Genomic DNA, 23,349 nt, shown 5'->3' with positions numbered 1-23,349 from the left:
TAGGAAACATTTCTGTCAGTTTAATGAGGGCATCACTTTTCTAATGCATTACTGATAATGTAATCATAAGTTTGATATATTATTAATTTGAACTCGTTTAGGAATTACTTATTTCTTTTCAGATCTGCTTAGAAGTTGTAACAACTTCAAACGATCAAAATTCTTCATCAATTTCTTTCAGTGGACCATTCCAATTTTACCATCTGGCTATATTATCTTCTTTTTTTCTTTTTCTTTTTAATGTCACATGCTAGGTGTTGATTTGTCACATTTGTAAAACTGTTAGAAGGCTTTACTCAAACCAGAATACCCAAACTCTTCATAGGAGTGCATTCAGCATTTTCTAATCCCTACCTCTCACCAACTGGATCACTGAATCAGAGAAGACATCTGGTTGGAAGAGCCCTCCAAGCTCATCCAGTCCAAGCCTCCACCCAGCACTGCAGGGTCAACACCAAACCATGTCCCTAAGCACCAGCTCCACAGGCTGCTGGAACACCTCCAGGGATGGGGACTCCAGCACTGCCCTGGGCAGACCATTCCCATGGCTGAGAGCCCTCTCTGGGAAGAAATATTTCCTAGCATCCAGCCTGAACCTCCCCTGGGGCAGCTTGGAACCATTTCCTCTGCTCCTGTCTCTTGTCACCAGGGAGCAGAGGCTGCCCCCTCCTCACTCCAACCTCCCTTCAGGGAGCTGCAGAGAGCAATGAGGTCTCCCTCAGCCTCCTCTTCTCCAGCCTGAACACCCCCAGCTCCCTCAGCCCAGGTGCTCCAGGCCCTTCTCCAGCCTCATTGCCCTCCTCTGGACACTCTCCAGACTCTCAGTTTCCATCTTGTACTCAAGGTGTGGCCTCCCCAGTGCTGAGCACAGGGGGATGGTCACCTCCTGTCCCTGCTGCCCACCCTGTTTCTAACCCCAGCCAGGATGCCTTTGGCTTTCCTGGCCCCCATGGGCACTGCTGGCTCATATTTAATCCACTGTCAACCAGAGTCCCCAGGTCCCTCTCTGAGTCACAGCTTTCCAACAAGACATGCCCAGGGCTGTAGCTTCCCATGGGGTTGCTGTGACCCAGGTGGAGAAGTGGAATTTTAACTCCCTGGAGTGGAAGCACTTAGTATTAATGCCAGAACTATTTGTATTATTCCTCTTACCATGAAAATTTGGTAAGCTTTGATTATAAAAATCATTGTATTACTGAGTTTGAAGACTCTAAAAGGCACTGGTAGGTCATAACAGCAAGAGCTGACTACAGCTCTTTTGTCTGCACTGAATACTTTACATTTAAATTAGGATTGTGTGAAGCAGAGATGGAAGGATTTAGTGTGTGTGAGGGATGAATGAGGGGAAGCATTGTAGTCTGTGCAGAGGGAGGGCAACTACTGCAGCTCACCTGCCATAACAGATGGATTACAAGGAATCTGAAGTGGAAGAAGGTTTGCTTAGGAATCATCAGCAATGGCTTGCATTTAAGCAGTCTAGGAGTGCAGTAACATGTCTCTAGCTATGTGGCCTGGAATCTACCAGGGAAAGCAGAGCTGATTTCTAGATATATTGAAACCATATGCTGCCTACAGCACAGGCAAGTCACTGACCATGCTGAAGAAGCTTCCATGTGAGAAGGTGCATCCAAACAAAACAGCAGGGTGCACAAAAACTGGAACAAAACTGAAATCTGCCAAGGTTCCAGGAGACAGCAAAAAAAAGAAAAGAAAAGGTGTGTGCTCTTCATAGAATCATAGAATCATTGAATCAACCAGGCTGGAAGAGACCTCCAAGATCATCCAGTCCAACCTATCACCCAGCCCTATCCAATCAACCAGACCATGGCACTAAGTGCCTCATCCAGGCTTCTCTTGAACATCTCCAGGGATGGTGACTCCACCACCTCCCTGGGCAGCACATTCCAATGGCAAATCTCTCTCTGTGAAGAACTTCCTCCTCACATCCAGCCTAGACCTCCCCTGGCACAGCTTGAGACTGTGTCCCCTCCTTCTGCTGCTGGTTGCCTGGGAGAAGAGCCCAACCCCCACCTGGCTACAACCTCCCTTCAGGGAGTTGTAGACAGCAATGAGGTCTGCCCTGAGCCTCCTCTTCTCCAGGCTAAACACCCCCAGCTCCCTCAGCCTCTCCTCACAGGGTTTGTGCTCCAGACCCCTCCCCAGCTTCATTGCCCTTCTCTGGACACCTTCCAGTCCCTCAACATCTCTCTTGAACTGAGGGGCCCAGAACTGGACACAGGACTCAAGGTGTGGCCTGACCAGTGCTGAGCACAGGGCAGAATAACCTCCCTTGTCCTGCTGGCCACACTATTGCTGATCCAGGCCAGGATGCCATTGGCTCTCCTGGCCCCCTGGGCACACTGCTGGCTCATGTTCAGCTACTATCAACCAGCACCCCCAGGTCCCTCTCTGCCTGGCTGCTCTCCAGACACTCTGTCCCCAGCCTGTAGTGCTGCTTGGGGTTGTTGTGGCCAAAGTGCAGAACCCTGCACTTAGCCTTGTTCAATCTCATCCCCTTGGCCTCTGCCCACCCATCCAGCCTGTCCACGTCCCCCTGCAGGACCTTTCTACCCTCCAACAGATCAACTCCTGCTGCTAACTTGGTGTCATCTGCAAACTTACTGATGATGGACTCAATTCCTTCATCCAGATCATCAATATCAAAAGATATTGAACAGGATGGGGCCCAGCACTGATCCCTGGGGGACACCACCAGTGCCTGGCTGCCAACTGGATGTGGCACCATTCACCACCACTCTCTGGGCCTGGCCTTCCAGCCAGTTCTTGACCCATTTCAGAGTGAATCTGTCCAAGCCATGACCTGCCAGCTTTGCCAGGAGCTTCTTGTGGCAGAGAGTGTCAAAGGCTTTGCTGAAGTCCAGGCAGACTACATCCACAGCCTGCCCTGCATTCACCAGGTGGTAACCTGATCATAAAAGGAGATCAGGTTGGTCAGGCAGGACCTGCCCCTCCTGAATCCCTGCTGGCTGGGCCTGATCCCCTGACCATCCTGTAGGTTCTCCCACTTGTGCAAGGTTTAACTGTTAGGGAAAAGTGTTTGATAGGGAAATTTGCCACTAGAACACAGACAGGAGGATGAAAATGCACTGTTCTTTGTACACAGTGGAAGCAGTGGGTGTCTCACTTGAATGTGTACAAAGCTTCATAGAGTGGCTTTCAAAACCTTGGTGTCTTCCAAAAGCTGGAAGAAGTGGTTGCTGGCTGCCCTCTCTGCCTAGTCTCCCATTCCCTTGAGGGCACAAATTGATGGACTGATCAAACTGTGTGTGGTGGGTTGGAATTCCCCCCCAACACAAAACTGCCAGAGCAGCTCAGTTGGAAGCAAATGAAAGCTGTATTTACAAGCAAAACTACCACTACAATGAAATGTGATGGATATGTACAAAATATACAATATTTATAATATGTACAGGGATTTGCAATTGATAAACAGCGCAAGAACCCCCTTGGGCAAACCAGAGAAAAGAGCAGAGAGTTGTTTGTTAGTCCTTAGCCACAACAAAGAACACAGCCAAGGTCAGCAAAACCCAGCAGAAGCCCCAGCCAGAGTGGAGGAAGCCAAAAGAGAGACAAAGTGAGTTTACCTTACTAGCCTTATGTTGATTATCTGTCCAATGGGATTATTTACAGCTCATCATTATTTTTCTTTTCACATCCCATAGTTATTTATTTACATTCTGCTACTTTCTGTTCAAGATCTGTGGGAAATTTTCAAGGTGCAGCCTGCAACTACCACACTGTGGTTTTTGTATGGCCATGGTGAACACACAGACTTTCTGTGTCTAAGTACTGCAAGTGTCTAGAGCTGTGCTTTCACCAGGGAGGTGCTAGAAGGGAGTGTGGGAGAGCTAAAGAGGATGTAGATAGTTTGTATTTCACCTAACCCTGCCCACAGGGTCGCACTTGCCCTTGGGCTGCTTGATAGCATCAGGTTGCTCAAGGGGCTTTTGAGTAGATTCACATGGGGCATGGAGACAGTTTAGATGCAGCTTCACAGGGCTTCACAGTTCTAGACAAAGGTCCAGGCTGCTCCTGGTATGTGTCCCAGCTCATTCAGAACAAGTGGAATTAGCAAAGTCGTCTTAATACAACTCCAGTCTCCTTGCTGTGACGATTAGCAGGTGACTGGGTAAGCACCAATGAAGCCAGAGAAACAACCACAGTCACACCTGCTCATAGCTGTCAGATAAAAAGCATTGTTCCCTTTGAATAGTCTTGCTAGCACCCCTGAAGCTTCTCTGAGACGGTCTGGGTAACAGACATTAGGTACTGCTGGAGTTCTATCTCCATGTACCCCCAAAAGATTCACAGAACCACAGAATGGTCCAGGCTGGAAGGGACCTCCAAAGCTCATCCAGTCCAACCCCTCTGCAGTCAGCAGGGACATCCCCAACCAGATCAGGTTGCCCACAGCCCTGTCCAGCCTCACCTTCAATATCTCCAGGGAAGGAGCCTCAACCACCTCCCTGGGCAACCTGTTCCAGTGTTCCACACCCTCCTGGTGCAGAACTTGTTCCTCACATCCAATCTCAATCTGCTCTGCTCTAGTCTGAAGCCATTGTCCCTCATCCTGTCACTGCAGGCCTTTGCAAACAGTCTCTCTGCAGCCCCCTTCAGGTACTGGAAAAGAGGATGATTAAATTCAAAGATACTTTTAGTGTTGTTCTGAACAGCTCAGTTGCCAGCCAGCTTGGAGGGGCAGGTGGGTAAATATCTAGCAGTGGCATCTTTCCATGCTGGCAGTCAGTCTCCATGGTAAGACCATGAGCTGAATGTGTACACCCTGGTGTACAGATACACAGGAAAATGTGAGTACAGAACTGAGAGGTTTTTACTTCCAGTAAAAATACATCCAGGCGATACCTCCTGGCTCTCTACAGCTACCTGAGAGGAAGTTGTGGAGAGGTTGGTGCTGGTCTCTTCTCACAGGTCATTAGTGACAGAACAAGAGGGAATAGCCTCAAGCTGCAGCAGGGCAGGTTCAGACTGGAGAGCAGGAAGATTTTTTTCCCAGCAAGAGTGGTCAGGCATTGGAATGTGCTGCCCAGGGAGGTGGTGGAGTCCCCAAGCCTGGATGTGTTTCAAGGTGGTTTGGATGTGGTGCTTGGGGCTCTGCTTTAGGGGTGAGCCTTGTAGAGTAGGGCTCTGGGTTGGACTTGGGGCTCCTGAGGGGCTTTTCCCACCTGAGTGTTTCTGTGATTCTGTGATTCTCTGTGAAAATTTAACTTCTAGGGTCTTGTGGTTTGGGTTTTTTTAACTGCTGCTGGTAACACTGAAGCCAGAAAGAGCACAGCTTGACTTTCAGAACCTGGCTTCTGTTTGCAGGTCTGGCAGTTGCCAAACAACAACAACAACAGCAACAACAACCCTCCCATTATACTATAAACAGTGCACATTTGATCTGGAGGCCATTGAGCTACACCAAGTCCTGAGGGGCTTTTCCCACCTGAGTGTTTCTGTGATGGTGTGAAAAGTACAAAATCCTGCTTGCACCACATTTTTTATCCAGTGCTGAGGCTCAGTTGCTCCTGATCCCCATTCCCTAAATGCATCTGGATACAGTCAGCTATGATTTGCCTGTCAGGTGCTGGTTAATGGCCATCCTGCTGACATCTTTGTTACGCTGCTGCTTAGCTGACAGAATTTCATCTGCATAAAGGGGTGGAAAGTCCACATGTCCAACAAACTGGAGACAAAGTGCCTGCCAGTGTTTTAATTTCTTCTGCATGTTCTGGTTAAAGAGTGAGAAGAATGCTTTCACTTCACAGTGTCATGAATATGGTAATGTATGGAAATCACAGAAAGCAGGTACTTAAGTTAAGCACATACTGTACTAGAGGAATCCCTGATGAATTCAAGTCTCTTCTGTTTAGAGAAGATGTTGTTGTCTATTAAGTGACAGACTGCCAGATGTTCCTGAAGTAGCACAGCAGTGTGTATCAGTATCTGCTTTTCCTCACCCCAGAAGGCAACGTTTTCTTTATCATCTATGTCACCCTGACTTGTGATTGCAAATGTCTAAGCTGGCTTCAAATGTGAACTCCTTTTTGGTTTATTGATGAATATTTCATTGCTTCGCTCTCTTCCTAGAATGGAAGCTTTTTGCCTCCCTATAGCAAGCCTACAACCCTAAAATCTTTTACTTCCCTTGGTAGATAGAAGCTGCTAACCCCCAAACACTTCAGGTAGAACACAAAGAATAATTTGCTTGTGGTTTTCATAGATTCATAAAATTCAGAGTCATAGAATGGTTTGGGTTTTAAGGGACCTTAAAGATCATCCAGTTCCAACCCCCCTGCCAGGGGCATGGGCACCTCCCACTAGCCCAGGTTGCTCAAGGTATCATCCAGCCTGTCCTTAGACACTTCCAGGAATGAGCCATCCACAACTTCTCTGGGTAACCTGTTGCAGTGTCTCACCATCTCATGGTGAAGAACTTCTTCCTACTGTCCAGTCTAAGTCTTCCCTCTGTGTTAGCTAATCCTTTATCCTTTAGCATTCTGATCCCTACCCAGAGCTCTCTACAGCCCACTGTGGTGCCCTCTGACAGTTCCAGGTATCTCTTGGCAAAGTCAAGATGTCATTTAGCAGAACCATGTCAGGAAGAAGTTCTTCCCCATGAGGGTGGTGAGACACTGGCACAGGTTGCCCAGGGAGGTGGTGGAAGCCTCATCCCTGGAGGATTTTGCAGCCAGGCTGGATGTGGCTGTGAGCAACCTGCTGTAGTGTGAGGTGTCCCTGGCCATGGCAGGGGGGTTGGAACTGGATGATCCTTGAGGTTCCTTCCAACCCTGACAATTCTGTGATTCTATCTCTTAGTGGACAACCAAGAGTTCCTCTGCAGGCTTGGGAAATACTGTTTACTTGCTAGCAGGAGGGAGTGAAGGCTGTCTAAAAGACCTGGTGGTCCGAGAGATCACTAGATCTCTGAGCTACTGGAGAAGAATTTGGCAGGGCTAGAAAGATGAGGAAAGAAGAAATAATTTGCTTCCTTTTTTTTTCAAATAATGGTTTCATCTGCACACTGAAGCATGCTGCTGTATGGTGAGGGCACAGCAATATGTTTTCCTAGAACACACATTAATGTTCCATTTAGTCTCAGAATTACTGCAGGGCTAAGGGTTAGCTCACCTGCTTTAAATAATCATGGTCTAAAGAGCAGGCAGAAGAGTTGAGTAGCTAAATGGAGTGGTGTAGAGGCAGGCAGTGCTGGGGGCAGAGGTTACAGCAACAACTACATGTGCAGTAATTACAGATTATGGAGACAGAGCTGCTTGTGAAGCAAATGAAAGTTCCAGGAAAGGAAAAGCAAAATAACTGAAAGGCAGAGTTCATTTCTCCTTCTGAAGAGTTGTTGTGCTCTGTCCTTTATTTTGAAGGCATTTTCACCTCATTAAAGGCAGCATTGCCAGTGACTTCTCAGCTCCAAGAAACAGGGCCAGGAGAAAATGTGAACCCTTGTACAAAGGCATGAATCCTCCATGGCTTGGAACTAATGCAACTACAGCAGCTCTGGGAGCTGTAACACCTGCTGCTGGCCCAAAAAACTCACTGTCAGATGGTAACTAACAGAGTGAAATGTCCTCTCCATGGCACATCACCTGCCAGTGTGTCATGGGAAGGACTCTGGACAGGATTCCCTCTTGGAGGTCTTGACGTGACCCCTACTGCCACCTAGAGTAATGTCTTCAGCTCTGGGCTCCTCACTACAAGAGGGACATTGAGGCCTGGAGTATGTTCAGAGAAGGGAAATGAAGTCATGAGGGGCACAGGGAGGGGCTGAGGGAGCTGGGAGAGGTAAGAGGAATAATACAAATAGTTCTGGCATTAATACTAGGTGCTTCCACCCCAGGGAGTTAAAATTCCACTTCTCCACCTGGGGCACAGCAACCCCATGGGAAGCTACAGCCCTGGGCATGTGTTGTTGGAAAGCTGTGACTCAGAGAGGGACCTGGGGACTCTGGTTGACAGTGGATTAAAGATGAGCCAGCAGTGCCCAGGGGGCCAGGAAAGCCAAAGGCATCCTGGCTGGGGTTAGAAACAGGGTGGGCAGCAGGGTCAGGAGGTGACCATCCCCCTGTGCTCAGCACTGGGGAGGCCACACCTTGAGTACAAGATGGAAACTGAGAGTCTGGAGAGTGTCCAGAGGAGGGCAACGAGGCTGGAGAAGGGCCTGGAGCACCTGGGCTAGAGGAGGGGCTGAGGGAGCTGGGGGTGTTCAGGCTGGAGAAGAGGAGGCTGAGGGAGACCTCATTGCTCTCTCCAGCTCCCTGAAGGGAGGTTGGAGTGAGGAGGGGGCAGCCTCTGCTCCTTGGTGGCAAGAGACAGGAGCAGAGGAAATGGTTCCAAGCTGCCCCAGGGGAGGTTCAGGCTGGATGCTAGGAAATATTTCTTCCCAGAGAGGGCTCTCAGCCATGGGAATGGTCTGCCCAGGGCAGTGCTGGAGTCCCCATCCCTGGAGGTGTTCCAGCAGCCTGTGGAGCTGGTGCTTAGGGACATGGTTTGGTGTTGACCCTGCAGTGCTGGGTGGAGGCTTGGACTGGATGAGCTTGGAGGGCTCTTCCAACCAGATATCTTCTGTGATTTCGTGGATGACTCCTTCATGCCATGGGTCCTTACCTTTCACTGAATGTGTTAGGATTGGCAGAATGACACAGAGGAGAACTGCTGTTCAAGGTGATTTAGCTTTGAATTTCTGACAGAGTAAGAATGACCCAAAGAATGAGAATTAGCAGCATCACTTTCTCCATTGTCATGCACATACTCCATGTCCTTCAGGCAAGCAGGTTCCCTGCTTGGTGGAGAAAAGTTCTCTCCATGTGTTCATGAATGTCTGTTACTTGTCACCTGCAGAGGAGCAGAATTCAGCTGTAGCCTTTATTGTTGAATTCTTTGGGGTGTGGTTTTGTTTGTTTGTTTGTTTGTTTTCCCAGAAGAAGGCCAAGCTACCAAGACATTGTGACAGGATTTTGTTGTGGTTATTGTTCCTCTTCTTTGGTACTGGGAGCTGGTGTTTTCCTCCTCTCTGGAAATGCTGAAGTCATGTTTGATTTTATTCCCTGAGAACAAGGAAGAAAGCAGACAGCACTTGAGGAAGCATCAGCAAAGCTTTGGCTGTTGATGTAAATTTGCAAGGGGGTGGAGGCAGAGCCCTGAATGGCAGCTGTTGTGTGGTGGGTGGTTGTATGCTCAGGGCCATGAAGATGTGCAGGCTGGAATAAGGATTCTAGATATCTGCAGCCATTTGGAGCACATTAGACTTTAGGGAAAAAAAATAACCTTGAAGAATTCAGAAGCACCTGGAAATCATCATTAAAACAGAAGCTGCTTTCCCCAGCAAACATTAGATAGCAAACACAGAAGTTTTCCACATGAACAAATGGAGGTCAAACGTTACTAAAACCTTTGTGCTGAGAGCATATCAAATGCCCCCCCCCCCAAACCTGATTTAAATTCTTGTAGCTCCTGGGTGAGGGCAGCTGTCTACATTACTTAAATGTTAATGTTTCCCTTATCTGATTGCCTTTCTCTACCATGCTCCCACTTTCAGGGGTCCTGCTTCACCTATAATTCTTGTCTGGGATCTTCATAGTTTCAGCTGTGCCTGGGGTAGTCACTTGGCTGTGTAGCCTCCTAAGCTATGTCCTTCTGAGCTTTTACCTGCCCACCTGCTTGTTTCCTCAGTTCTCTGAAGCCAACAAGGAACCTTCCCAGATGCAGTCTTGCCAAAGGCAGCAAAGGGATGAAGCTCAGCTTTGCTGCATGTTTTCAGAGGAGTGGTGTTTGGGGAGAATGGCTAAAGCAACTACAGATCAACTGGTTTTCATAGGAAGGGAGTAGTTGGCTTGGATTTGTGAAGGGAAAACCACCTTTGAGCAACTTGGTAGCCTGCCCCAAAAAGGTGACTCTGGCTTGGTAGGTGAGAGAAGAGCAGTAGGTGCTAGCTGTAGCAAGACTTTTAACACTATCTCATGCAAAAACTGGTGAAACCTGCTGTAGCTGACTCTGCTCTGAGCACAAGCTTGGACTGGAAGGCCTCAAGGCATCCCTTCCAACCTCCATCACTCTGTGACTGCATGAAAGTCCTTGACCACCTCTGTCTTTGCCATCATTTCAACAGTTTGTGTTATCTCCAACTGCCTTTTCCGTGTCTCTGAGGTAAAGCTGTGGGTGAAGGAATTTCAGATAAAGGTCTATCCAGGAAAACAAGTCAGGAGAATGAAGATTAAGAACCAGCTCTTGTTTGATTTCTGGAACACACAGGTGTCTTGGAACACAGCAGCCTCTGCCACTCTGTGGTAAAGTTTTGCTGTGACAATCACACATCCATTTGCACAGCTACAGAGCATGTGGCCCTTTGTTTGGTGCACCTCTGCTGCAACCAGTGGAGAATATTTCAGGAGAGCAGCTTGAACTTTCTTTTGGCAGCTCAGTTTGTCAGATACTTCTCAGTCTTCGTTCTTGTTCTCATCTAATTTTGCCATGAGTAAGGAGAAACGTCTGGATTTGAGGAGTGTGAAGCACAGGAAATGAGGAAATGTGGCTTCAGTTTCCTTTCTGTGTTTCTGAGGGACATCACTGTGCCCCTTAAAAATGTTTACATGTTGAAGGGTGTTATCCTTTGAGGCTGGTGCTTTAGCCTAGTGTCTTAGTCATAAACAAGAAGAGGGACTTTCTGGACATCTTTGAGTGAAAGGGAAATAAATTACCACTGGATACAAAAGATTTGACTGATTCATCTGTATCATTCCATTTGTTCATTGACTAGGATAAAATTTGCTGCACAAACTATTCTTGTCTCTTTTTGCTTCTTCTCTCTGCAATCGCTGCTTTTGCATTGCTCCCTTAGCTCTTTCCTGACCTTCTGCAGGGTTCTGCACCTGGGCCAGAAGAATCCTCACTGTCAACACAGACTGGGGTAGGAGGTGATAGAAAGCAGCCCTGAGGAAAAGGGTTTGAGGGTGCTGATGGATGAGAAGCTGCACAGGAGCAGGCAGTGTGAGCTTGCAGCAGAGAAGGCCAATGGCAGCCTGGGCTGCATCCAAAGCAGTGTTGCCAGCAGAGCCAGAGAGGAGATTCTGCCACTGCGCAGTGTGCCACTGTGCCACTGGTGAGACCTCACCTGGAGTATGTGTACAGGTCTGGAGCCCTCAGTACAGGAAGGACATGGACCTGATGGAGAGGGTCCAGAGGAGAGCCATGAAAATGCTCAGGGGGTTGGAGCAGCTCTGCTATGAGGACAGGCTGAGGGAGCTGGGGGTGTTCAGCCTGGAGAAGAGGAGGCTCTGGGGAGACCTAATAGCAACCTGCCAGTACCTGAAGGGGGCTACAGGAAGGCTGCAGAGAGACTGTTTGCAAAGGCCTGTAGGGACAATGGCTTCAAACTAGAGCAGAGCAGATTGAGCTTGGATGTGAGGAAGAAGCACTTTACTATGAGGGTGGTGGAACACTGGACCAGGTTGCCCAGGGAGGTGGTTGAGGCCCCATCCCTGGAGATCTTCCAGGTGAGGCTGTCACTCCCTCTCCTCAGCTGGACAGGGAAGAGACAATATAATGAAAGGTCGAGGGTTGAGATAAGGACAGGGAGATCACTTAGCAATTACCATCACAAGCAGAACAGGCTTGACTTCGGGAAATTAATTTGATTTCTTACAAATCAACATTGGAGTAGGATAATAAGAAATAAAAACTAAATGTTAAAGCTTTGCCCTCCCACCTTCCCCTTCTTCTTAGGCTTAACTTTTGATTTCTCTGTCTCCTCCTCTCTGGGAGTGCTGGGAGATGGGGATTTGAGGTTGCAGTCACACATTGTCTCTGTCCCTCCTTCCTCCTCAGGGGAGGACTTCTCACACTCTTCCCCTGCTTCTGTGTGGGCTCTCTCCCACAGGAGAAAGTCTTCCAAAGTATCATCCCACAGGCTGCAGTTCTTCAAACTGCTCCAGCATGGATCTCTTCCATGGGGTGCAGCACTTCAGGAACAGACTGCTCCAGCGTGGGTCCCTCCCAGGCTCACAAGTCCTGTCAGCAAACCTGCTCCACCATCAGCTCCTCTCCCCACAGCTCCTGCTGGGAGCCTGCTCCAGTGTGAGCTTCCCAGGGAACACAGCCTTCTCCAGGCACCCACACACCCTGGTGTGGGGGTCTTCCACAGGCTGCAGGTGGAGATTTGCTCCATAATTATCCTCCCATGGGCTACAGGAGGACAACCTGCCTTACCCTGGTTTCAGAGGAGTATCTGCTAAGGTGCTTGGAGCTCCTCCTCACCCTCCTGCTCTAACCTTGGTGTGTGCAGAGTTGTTTCACACATTCTCCCTCCTCTCCCTGGCTGCCACTGCACAGGGCTTTTCCCCCACCTCATTGCTCTCTGCAGCTCCCTGAAGGGAGGTTGGAGCGAGGAGGGGGCAGCCTCTGCTCCTTGGTGGCAAGAGACAGGAGCAGAGGAAATGGTTCCAAGCTGCAGCAGGGGAGGTTCAGGCTGGATGCTAGGAAATATTTCTTCCCAGAGAGGGCTCTCAGCCATTGGAATGGTCTGCCCAGGGCAGTGCTGGAGTCCCCATCCCTGGAGGTGTTCCAGCAGCCTGTGGAGCTGGTGCTTAGGGACATGGTTTGGTGTTGACCCTGCAGTGCTGGGTGGAGGCTTGGACTGGATGAGCTTGGAGGGCTCTTCCAACCAGATGTGTTCTGTGATTCTGTGATTCTGTTAGGCCATTTGCTGGTGTGTCCATAAAAATGCAGCAATGTGAAGTGGAGGATTCTCTCCACTTGTTACTATTAGGAACCAAGTACCTCCTTTTTGAGTTCATAATATGCTCAATTGCCTTTAGATTGATCCATGAATAAATTATAATAAAAACAGACTTATTCACCTTAAAGCTCTCCTGGCTTATCATTCCATTGTTGATTCATTATGTTGTCAGTTCTCCATTGGCAGGGTAATGCTTTTTTATATCTGGATTGAGACAGTTTTAGTGGAAGATATGTTATCTTCAAATGAGTGGGATTTAGCTTTTCTGCTGAGAGCAAATTCATCAATGATGAATCCCTGGAGAAACTCCTGAAACAAACCCCACAGTGTTGCTGGGGATTTGTACAGTTCATCAGTTAAAAGGCAGCTTTTGGAAGTCTTTGGAGAAGGGAAGGGTTGGAAATTTTCTTTTCTTCCCATAAAACACTCTAGAAAAGTGTTTCAAGCTTCTAGGTTTGGGGTAATGCAATTATGAACACTGGAATAATAGCATGGAATGTATGGGGTTTGGCTCTATTCCTGATGTTTCCCCTCCAACAGAAACACATTGAGTCCTGGCTGTATAGAGACAGATGGGTGCAAACAGACAGCACTGATGCAGATGTATGGAGACAAGAATGATCTAATTACTCTGCCTGTTGCCATCTTCCAAGCACTTCCTATGATCCACATAGTCATATTAATTGGTGTTGGTTTTTGTTGGGTTTTTTTTTCCAGGCAGATGCTGATATGACAAAAGATAGCAGTGTATGGGGAGTTTAGTGACATTGGAATAACTGGGAATAAAAAAAAAAAAAAAACCACCATCAACAAAACCCCAACAGGATCACAGGATCACAGGATGTCAGGGGTTAGAAGGGAACCAAATAGATCATTGAGTCCAAGCCCCCTGCCAGAGCAGGACCTAGCTCAGGTCACACAGGAACACATCCAGACAGGGCTGGAAAGGCTCCAGAGAAGGAGACTCCACAACCTCAGGTAGTTGTAGTGAGCAGTAAGGTCTGCCCTGAGCCTCCTCCTCTCCAGGCTAAACACCCCCAGCTCCCTCAGCCTCTCCTCATAGGGATTGAGACTCCACAACTTCTCTGGGCAGCCTGTTCCAGTGCTCTGGGACCCTCACAGTGAAGAAGTTCTTCATGTTGAGGTGGAACCTCCTGTGCTGCAGCTTACATCCATTGCCCTTTGTCCTGTCCCAGGGTGCAACTGAGCAGAGGCTGTCCCCTCCCTCTTGACCCCCAGCCCTCAGATATTGATAAGCATTGATCAGATCCCCTCTCAGTGTTCTCCTCTCCAGACTAACCAGCCCCAGGGCTCTCAGCCTTTCCTCACCAGGCAGTGCTCCTGTCCCTTAATTGGACTCCATGAGACTTAATTAGACTCCAACGTAGCAGACCATTGGGATGGTCACACAGGCACCTTCTGGTAAGTCACTGGAAGTTTGTTGTGTATGCCCAAGCCTAGACTAAGACCTAAGTTTTTCCTTTGGTGTTTTCTGTTCTGTTTCATCAATTTCTTGATGGAAAAGCAGCACAGCACAGACTAAGGCTGGCTGCTAGCTTTCTAGATTGATCATGATTCCATTTATTTATAAGAGGAAGAGGTGATGCAGTTTCCCTGCACACAACTCATTGCCACTCACCTGAATTACAGCACACTTGTCCCAATGTCTGCTGGCCATTGCAGCTAGCAGCTAGAGCAGATGTAAAAACCTGAACACTCCAGCTCACAGCTTAGAAAAGCAATGAATTATCCTTGGAATCCACTCTTCACAAAAGTGAATTCTTTTTTTCCCCACACTTTTCCTTTGGTCACCTATTTCATTTCACTATGCTTACTACTTCTGTCTAGACCTTAGGGATATTGTGCACACATTAAGAGAACACAGAAGCAAAGGATTTCTTCTGCAGTGATTTGCCTGCTCTTCCCACTGATGATCTTCAATCAGTCAAGTCATGAACAACTGTCTCCTCTCTCTACTACTTCAGCTGAAACCTCAGCAAAATTAGCTTCACCACCCACCCTGTAAGTCAGCAATTCAATTCCTGGCCAGACAGGGAAGAGTCCAAAACTGCTCTGTCATCAGGTATCCTGCCCTCTCAAGTCCAAAGTTGTTGGCATCAGCACATCAATTATGGAGAGAAAATAGTTTCTCAGTAGCTCAGTCCTACTTATTTGTAGCCAAAGTGTGTTTGTAATTGCTGCAGCCTGGCAGGCAGCACAAGAGCACTTTGTAGCAGAATCTGGATTGGTTGAGGCTTTTGCTACAGGCTTTCTGAAATTCATAGAAGGAATTGAGGCTGTGTGCTTTAGAGCCTATTGATTAGACTTAAATGAGATAGATCCTGACTTCTGCTTATGTTCCTGTTTAAGATAATCCTGGGTTTGCTGTCTTATTTGACTTTGGAATGTAAGGCCACTGCCTGGCTGCTGTTTGCAGTAATGTTTGAAGCCTCATTTTAAGCCGTCCTACAACATTCCATTTCCAAGATCATGTTTGGCAACTGCACAGAAAGGAATGATTGCTTTTATGGCTCTGAGAAAGTCCTTGAACCTGTCATAGAGAGACAAAGTTCCCTTGGAACAGAGAAAGCAAGTGCCCCTGGCCCATGGGCAGACTCCAGCTACATCTAGATGGGAGACAGATGGGGTCTGCAGCATGCCCCTGCAGTTCTGCTCTTGCATTTGCACTGAGTATGGCTCTGACCCAGCCTTCAGGAGGTCTGCAGCATGCCCCTGCAGTTCTGCTCTTGCATTTGCACTGAGTATGGCTCTGACCCAGCCTTCAGGAGGTCTGCAGCATGCCCCTGCAGTTCTGCTCTTGCATTTGCACTGAGTATGGCTCTGACCCAGCCTTCAGGAGGTCTGCAGCATGCCCCTGCAGTTCTGCTCTTCCATTTGCACTGAGTATGGCTCTGACCCAGCCTTCAGGAGGTCTGCAGCATGCCCCTGCAGTTCTGCTCTTGCATTTGCACTGAGTATGGCTCTGACCCAGCCTTCAGGAGGTCTGCAGCATGCCCCTGCAGTTCTGCTCTTCCATTTGTACTGAGTATGGCTCTGACCCAGCCTTCAGGAGGTCTGCAGCATGCCCCTGCAGTTCTGCTCTTGCATTTGCACTGAGTATGGCTCTGACCCAGCCTTCAGGATGCCTCCTTCTTGGAGAGCACCATGAGACTACAAGTTTTTACTTGACATTAAAAATGTGTTGTGGCTGCAAATCAAGTCTCAGAACCAGGGAAGCATTCCAAGGACCTCACCCTCTGACTGTAGGCTGAGAGTGCCAAAATTTAGTAGCCAAGAAAGCTTTCATCTGTCCTGACAAAAAGCCTGGGGTCCCAAGGTTTGGTGTCACCACTGACAGACCCCATTGAGGAAATGTTCTCCCAAGGAGCAGCAGAAGAGCAGCACAACCTCTTCTGGATATAATTCATTTAAAAAAAATAATAATTTCTAAATTTTTAAGTAATTCTGGTTTAAAAATTCACATTGAAATTCTCTCTTAAAAAATTGATAACCACAGCAGTGCTTTATCTTGTTTGATATGCTCTTTGAGGTTGTATTATTAGTGTGAATTAATGCCAGCAGCTTCTGAGGCTCTGTCTCCCCTGTTACTACCTGCTAGTTGCTGCAGCAATGCAGTGGCTTCTGAACAGGGTTTGGTTAAGGTGATAAAATAATTTTGGAGAATAAGGAGCTGGTTTCAGGGGAGGAAGGGTGTGGCCCTTTGCAATAAGCAAGACTCCAGTTTCCTACCATTTTTCATCCACCCAAATCCCTGATTGTGGCACCCTACAGCTGTCCATATCTCTGCTAGGTAAGCAAAGGGACTTCTTCTTTCAGGAAGCTGGGAGGGGTTATGAAATCTGAACCAGAATGTTCCTATCCCTGGATAAGACATGAGTTCCCATGATGACCACAGGATGTTAGGGGTTGGAAGGGACCTCCAGAGATCTTCAAGTCCAACCCTCCTGTCAGAGCAGGACCAGAGAATCCAGCACAGGTCACACAGGAACACATCCAGACAGGGCTGCAAAGTCTCCAGAGAAGGAGACTCCACAACCTCTCTGGGCAGCCTGTTCCAGTGCTCTGGGACCCTCACAGTGAAGAAGTTCTTCCTCATGTTGAGGTGGAACCTCCTGTGCTGGAGTTTATATCCATTGTCCTTTGTGCTGTCCCGGGGCACAAATGAGCAGAGGCTGACCTTGTCCCTTCCTTCCTGACACCCAGGCCTCAGATATTTATAGACATTACTTAAATCCCCCCTTAGTTTTCTTCTCTCCAGACTAAACAGCCCCAGGGCTCTCAGCCTCTCCTCACCAGGCAGTGCTCCAGTCCCTTCAGCATCCTTGCAGCCCTCTCTGCAGCAGTTCCCTGTCCCTCCTGAACTGGGGAGCCCAGAACTGGATGCAATATTCCAGGTGTGGCCTCAGCAGGGCAGAGCAGAGAGGGAGGAGAACCTCCCTGGCTCTGCTGGGCACACTCCTCTGAATGCACCCCAGGACCCCCTTGGCCTTCTTGGCCACAAGAACCATTGACTGCAGAAATACAAGGACTGTAGCAACCTGAAAACTGGGGGTGTGACCAGGGCAGAGTAGAGGGGGAGGAGAACCTCCCTTGATCTTCAAGTTCTCCCTTGGAGTTCAAGAATTAAATGTTGCAGAAAAGAATGCATGTGGGGAATAGAGTAACTGAAGAAACTAGAATGGATTTCAGCTCCTTTGGTGTTTATTAGCCTCACTGTGACAGGTCAAGACAGTCTTCTGTTAGCAGAAATGCAGAAGTACTTGTTTGTAAGGTTCCAAAAATACCTATTGATGCAGCCAAATATCCATACAAAGATTCCTAAGCAGTGCTGGATCCCTTCTAAGTAACCTGACAGCTGTATGATACTTTTCCACAGACTGTAGAAATAAAGCTACCAACTTGAATTGTTGAAGTTGAATGACACATTTATATATGTCTATCTAAGTACATGAGCAAGTATGCAATGGGGAAATATGAGGCTGTTGGATGCTGACCTGCATTTCAGCTCTTTTCCTGCTGTGGTATATTAATATTTTAATATTCAATATACATTTTCCAAGCTCATATTAGATTTTTATTCACGTCTTGCTCTGGCAGGGTCCCACTGATTTCAATTGCAGCTTCCTGAATGAGAAACATGTCACACTCAGAAGGACTTAGGATCTTGCCCTTGGGAGTGGACTCACCTTTTGCTTCACTCACTCACAGAATCACAGAAGGTTAGGGGCTGGAAGGGACCTCCAAAGCTCATCCAGTCCAACCCCTCTGCACTCAGCAGGGACATCCCCAACTAGATCAGGTTGCCCACAGCCCTGTCCAGCCTCACCTTCAATATCTCCAGGGAAGGAGCCTCAACCACCTCCCTGGGCAACCTGGTCCAGTGTTCCACACCCTCATGGTGCAGAACTTCTTCCTGATATCCAATCTCAATCTGCTCTGCTCTAGTTTGAAGCCATTGTCCCTCATCCTGTCCCTGCAGGCCTTTGCAAACAGTCTCTCTGCAGCCTTCCTGTAGCCCCCTTCAGGTACTGGCAGGCTGCTATTAGGTCTCCCTGGAGCCTTCTCTTCTCCAGGCTGAACACCCCCAGCTCCCTCAGCCTGGCCTCATAGCAGAGCTGCTCCAACCCCCTGAGCATTCTCACGGCCCTGCCTTGGACCTGCTCCATCAGGTCCATGTCCTTCCTGTATTGAGGGCAGGTCACACAGTTTATTGGGTTTGGCTGAGCTGGAGTTAATTCTCCTCAAAGCATCCTTTGGAGTTAATTCTCCTTAAATCATCCTTTGAGTGCTGTGTTTTGCAGCAGTAGTTGGTACCACAGCAGTGTTTTGGCTACTGCTGAACAAGTATCCAGGCTGTGTTCTTCCAACATTTCCCCACCCTGAGAGTACACTGCAGGGGTGGCAAGAGCCTGGGAGGGGACACAGCTGGGCCAACCCACCCAGACTGTCCCAAGGGGTATTCCATGCCTTATGACATCAGCTCAGATATAAGAATAAAGTAAAAGAAGGAAGTTTCAGGGGGGCATTTGTCCATGGCAGCTGTCCTCCAGGGGTGCCACCAAGCACCTAGAGCCCTGCTGCCTGGGACTGAGCACTGTGCTGCTGAGGGGCAGCACAGACCAACATCTCTCTCTGCTTGTGCTCCCACCCCATCCAGTGCTTTCCTTACCTTTATCATTAAATTGCTCTGCCTTGTAGCTGCCTTTTGTTACATTTTCACCTCTCCCCTGTCCATCTCTGGGGGAGTGATGGAATGGCTTTGGTAGGCATTTGGCCCCCAGCCCCCACACTGGAACACATCCAGATGGGGTTGGAATATCTCCAGAGAAGGAGACTCCATAACCCCCCTGGGCAGTCTCTTCCAGGGCTGTCACCCTTACAGGAGAAAAAATTCTTCCTCCTGTTTCCATGGAACTTCCTCTGCCTCAGCTTCCACCACTGCCCCTTGTGCTGTCATTGGGCATCACCCAGCAGAGCCTGGCTCCAGCCTCTGGGCACTCCCCCTGCACATCTTTATCAACAGCAATGAGGTCACCTCTCAGGCTCCTCCTCTCCAAGCTACAGAGCCCTCAGCTCCCTCAGGCTCTCCTCATAAGGAAGATGTTCCACTGCCTTCAGCATCTTTGTGGCTCTGTGCTGGACTCTCTCTAGTAGTTCCCTGTCTGAGGGCCCCAGAACAGGACACAATATTCCAGATGCAGCCTCAACAGGGCAGAGTAGAGGGGGAGGAGAACCTCTCTTGACCTACTCACCACACAGGGATGTGCCTTGCTCAGCAGCTGGGAAGGGCTGGAGATGTACCTCTCTGACTCCTTATCCAGGCAACATCACATTTCCTGCTTTGTCTTTCAGAAACTCCCCAGTTTTGGGCCTTACCTGGAAGAACGCAAAAGGATAATAGCTGAGAACAAGATGAAACTGAAGGAGCAGAGGCTGCCTGCTGTGCTTCCTGAGAAAAAGCATTTCATTCCCAAGAAGCCCATTCCAGCAATCAAGGTAAACACCAAAATACATTCTTAGGCATAAGGAATGATTAGCCATCAGGCAGCTGACATGCAGAGTCATTTCTAGCAGTCTGAGTTGGTTATTACTCTTCCTAACCTTGTTAGGAGGGCATCAAAGACAACTGTTTATGAAGACTTCCTATGAAGACTTTTAACCTGAATGGATGGGGAATGGTTTGTGCTGCACATGCACAGGTAATGCAATTTGTCAAGATGATGATATTCAGGCAGTGGAAGAGTAATGGCAGAAGCAGGCATGGGACATGCCTTGAAGAACAAACCAGAACTGTCCACCATTCCTTTCCCTTTGAATGCTACAGTGTGAGCTCAGTTTTGCGTGAGACCTTTCGATTGCTCTGCTAAATACCTCCACCTCTCAGGCAGGAGCAGTGGATGGGGTGGGTTGGAAACTAAGCCCCAGCTAACTGGGAGGACTATCCCCCAAGATACATCACCAGATTTATTGGGATGGAAGCAAATGAAGCAAATGCCACTGGACAGAGGCATTGAGTGCACCCTCAGCAAGTTTGCTGATGACACCAAGCTGTGTGGTGCAGCAGACAGGCTGGAGGGAAGGGATCCATCCAGAGGGACCTGGACAGGCTGCAGACGTGAGCCCAAGCCAACCTCAGGAGGTTCAACAAGACCAAGTGCAAGGTCCTGCAGCTGGGTCAGGGCAATCCCAAGCACAAATCCAGGCTTGGCAGGGACTGGCTGGAGAGCAGCCCTGAGGAGAGGGACTTGGGGGTGCTGGGGGATGAGAAGCTCAACAGGAGCTGTCAATGTGCACTTGCAGCCCAGAGAGCCAAGCAGAGCCTGGGCTGCATCAAGAGAAGTGTGGCCAGCAGGGCCAGGGAGGGGATTCTCCCCCTCTGCTCAGCTCTGCTGAGACCCCACCTGGAGCTCTGTGTCCAGTTCTGGAGCCTCTGTTACAAGAGGGATATGGACATGCTGGAAGGTGTCCAGAGAAGGGCCACCAGGATGAGCAGAGGGCTGGAGCTGCTCTGCTCTGGAGACAGACTGAGAGAGTTGGGGCTGTTCAGTCTGGAAAAGAGAAGGCTCCAAGGTGACCTTCTTGTGGCCTTCCAGTATCTGAAGGGGGCTACAAGAAAGCTGGGGAGGGACTTTCTAGGGTGTCAGCGAGTGATAGGATTGGGGAGAATGGAATAAAGCTGGAAGTGGGGAGATTCAGACTGGACATGAGGAAGAAGTTCTTCCCAATGAGAGTGGTGAGAGCCTGGAATGGGTTGTCCAGGGAGGTGGTTGAGGCCCCATCCCTGGAGGTGTTTAAGGCCAGGCTGGATGAGGCTCTGGCCAGCCTGCTGTAGTGTGAGGTGTCCCTGCCCATGGCAGGGGGGTTGGAACTGGATGATCCTTGAGGTCCCTTCCAACCCTGACTGGTTCTATTTACAAGCAAGCTACAATCTAGATATGAAATGCAATGAATGTGTGCAAAATAGACAATAGATGTACAATAGAGAGAGATTCACAATTTATAAACAACACAGAAACTCTTCAGACCCCCCCATGGGGACCATTCACCTCCTCCCCCACTCACTCCCTTCTTCCCAATACCTCACACAGCAGTCAAAACAGAGATCCCCTGGCAAGGCCATGGGAGAGAGAGAGAGAAGTTGCAAGCAGAAGAGACAGAAGAAGAGAAGAGAGAACTGTTTCTGCCTCTGCTCTATATCCCCATTAGCAATCCAATGAATTCTATAGACCTTAGCATTATTTTCCTTTTACATCCAAAGGTAATTTGTTTTACTTGCAGTCTTTGCAGTCAGGGACTAGGCTCAAGTTCCCCTTTGAACTGTAACACTTGCTTGATGAGATTCCCTGGCAGGTTCAAGCCCAGGATCTCCACTAATAGCTTTCTCTTCATACTTGGGTTTTTCTCTTCATGAAACATTTTCAAGGCATAGCCCTAAACTACCACAAGACCTAAGCATTATTTTTCTTTTGCATCCAATGGTAATTTTTTTTTTATTTCAGTATTGCAGTCAGGGACTAGGCTAAAATCCCCCTTCAAAATGTAACAGTTGAAAAGGTTGGTGTTCAGGAGATGTGAAAGTTGTGGCACAGGTTTTCAGACTGAACTTTCAGAGCTGGAGAATGCTTACCTAAGGAGCTGATCCACCTTCTAGAATAAGTAAATGTCAAGGTGAAAATAAAACCTCTGCTCCCATCTACTGCATAATCCATGCACAGGAGCTTTTCTTTCCCCTTAGGTCACCAATAAATGTCAAGAAAATGAAGCAGGAGAAGGTAAATTGTTCTAGGTGTTCAGGTTAGACTTTATTCAAACTTCATGTCTGAACAGGAAAGAGTAGCAGGCAAAATAATGTGACCATTACATCTGAATGTTTGCTGTCTGCCTTCCTCAAACATGGGAGGGTATCAGACATCTGCAGAGAGGTGACTTCCACTGGATGGTTGGACTTGTGAGTCTGATCCTCTTGCAAAAGACTTCTTGCAAAAATATAACCAAACATAAAATACAGTGGCCTGGAGCACTGTCTGCAGCTCAGGGCCCTCACTTCAGGAAGGATCTTGAGGTGCTGGAGCAGGTCCAGAGGAGAGCAACCAGACTGGGGAAGGGACTGGAGGGGAGGGCTGATGAGGAGAGGCTGAGGGAGCTGGGGGTGTTCAGCCTGGAGAAGAGGAGACTCAGGGGGGACCTTATCACTCTCTACAACTACCTGAAGGGAAGCTGTAGTCAGGTGTGGGTCAGGCTCTGCTCCCAGGCAACTTGTGACAGGACAAGAGGGCATGGCCTGAAGCTGTGCCAGGGGAGGGTTAGGTTGGATGTTAGGAAGCACTTCCTCAGGGAAAGGGGAATGAAAGAGACACTGGGATGGACTGCCCAGGGAGGTGGTGGAGTCACCACCCCTGGAGGTGTTTAAGCAAAGCTTGGCTGTGGCACTTGGTGGCAGGGTTTAGCTGATGTGGTGGTGGTGGATCATAGACTGGGCTTGGTGATCTCAGAGGTCTGTTCCAGCCTCCATAATTGTGTGATTCTGTGAAAATAACACAGAATTCCCAAGCAAATTGTGCAGCCTGCCCACCATGTGAACTGCTGTAACTGCAAGACCAACCAAGGAGAAATTCTTCCTGTCTAAGTTAAATAGTTTACCATTTCTGTAGACCTCTATCAGATTTTTGGACTTCTTCTTCTTTTTTTATTTTTTGCTTGTTTATCTCACACTGTTGACAATCACTCCCCTCCTTTTGTGCTGAGCTTCTCTTCTTTATGTATACAAAAAGTTCCGAAGAACAGCAACCTCCTCTTTTTATTTCTTTATTTATTTTCCCCCTGCTATGATGGGCATTTTCAAAGCCTGCTTGACCTCAGAGGTTTTATGGCTCTGTTTTCTTTGCAGGCAGAGTATTGATGTAGGAAAAAAGAGAAAGAAGAAGCGACAGCCAATAACTGCATTTTCAATTAGATAGCTTGATTCTGAAAAGAGCAGGAATCAAGAAAAGGAAAAACTGATACCATCCAAAAGCAAATAAACTGAATGAGAGGAAAAGTTTAGCAAGTGGGAAAAACAGACA

At 48.3% G+C, this 23,349-nt stretch overlaps 1 protein-coding gene across 1 annotated transcript in view; it reads left to right on the top strand.

Annotated features, from left to right (window-relative positions):
- DPYD (dihydropyrimidine dehydrogenase) overlaps window positions 1–23,349 on the top strand; it is a 605,351-nt gene that overhangs the window by 559,266 nt on the left and 22,736 nt on the right. Inside the window, exon 21 of the mRNA XM_054384577.1 lies at window positions 19,640–19,783. Coding sequence (XP_054240552.1) covers window positions 19,640–19,783 — 144 coding nt within the window. The remainder of the gene's footprint in view (window positions 1–19,639; window positions 19,784–23,349) is intronic.

The sequence above is a fragment of the Indicator indicator genome, chromosome 10 (assembly GCF_027791375.1).
Source record: "Indicator indicator isolate 239-I01 chromosome 10, UM_Iind_1.1, whole genome shotgun sequence".
Lineage (NCBI taxonomy): Eukaryota > Metazoa > Chordata > Aves > Piciformes > Indicatoridae > Indicator > Indicator indicator.
Note: the sequence above shows the minus strand (reverse complement) of the source record. Positions and strands in the feature narration are given on the sequence as shown.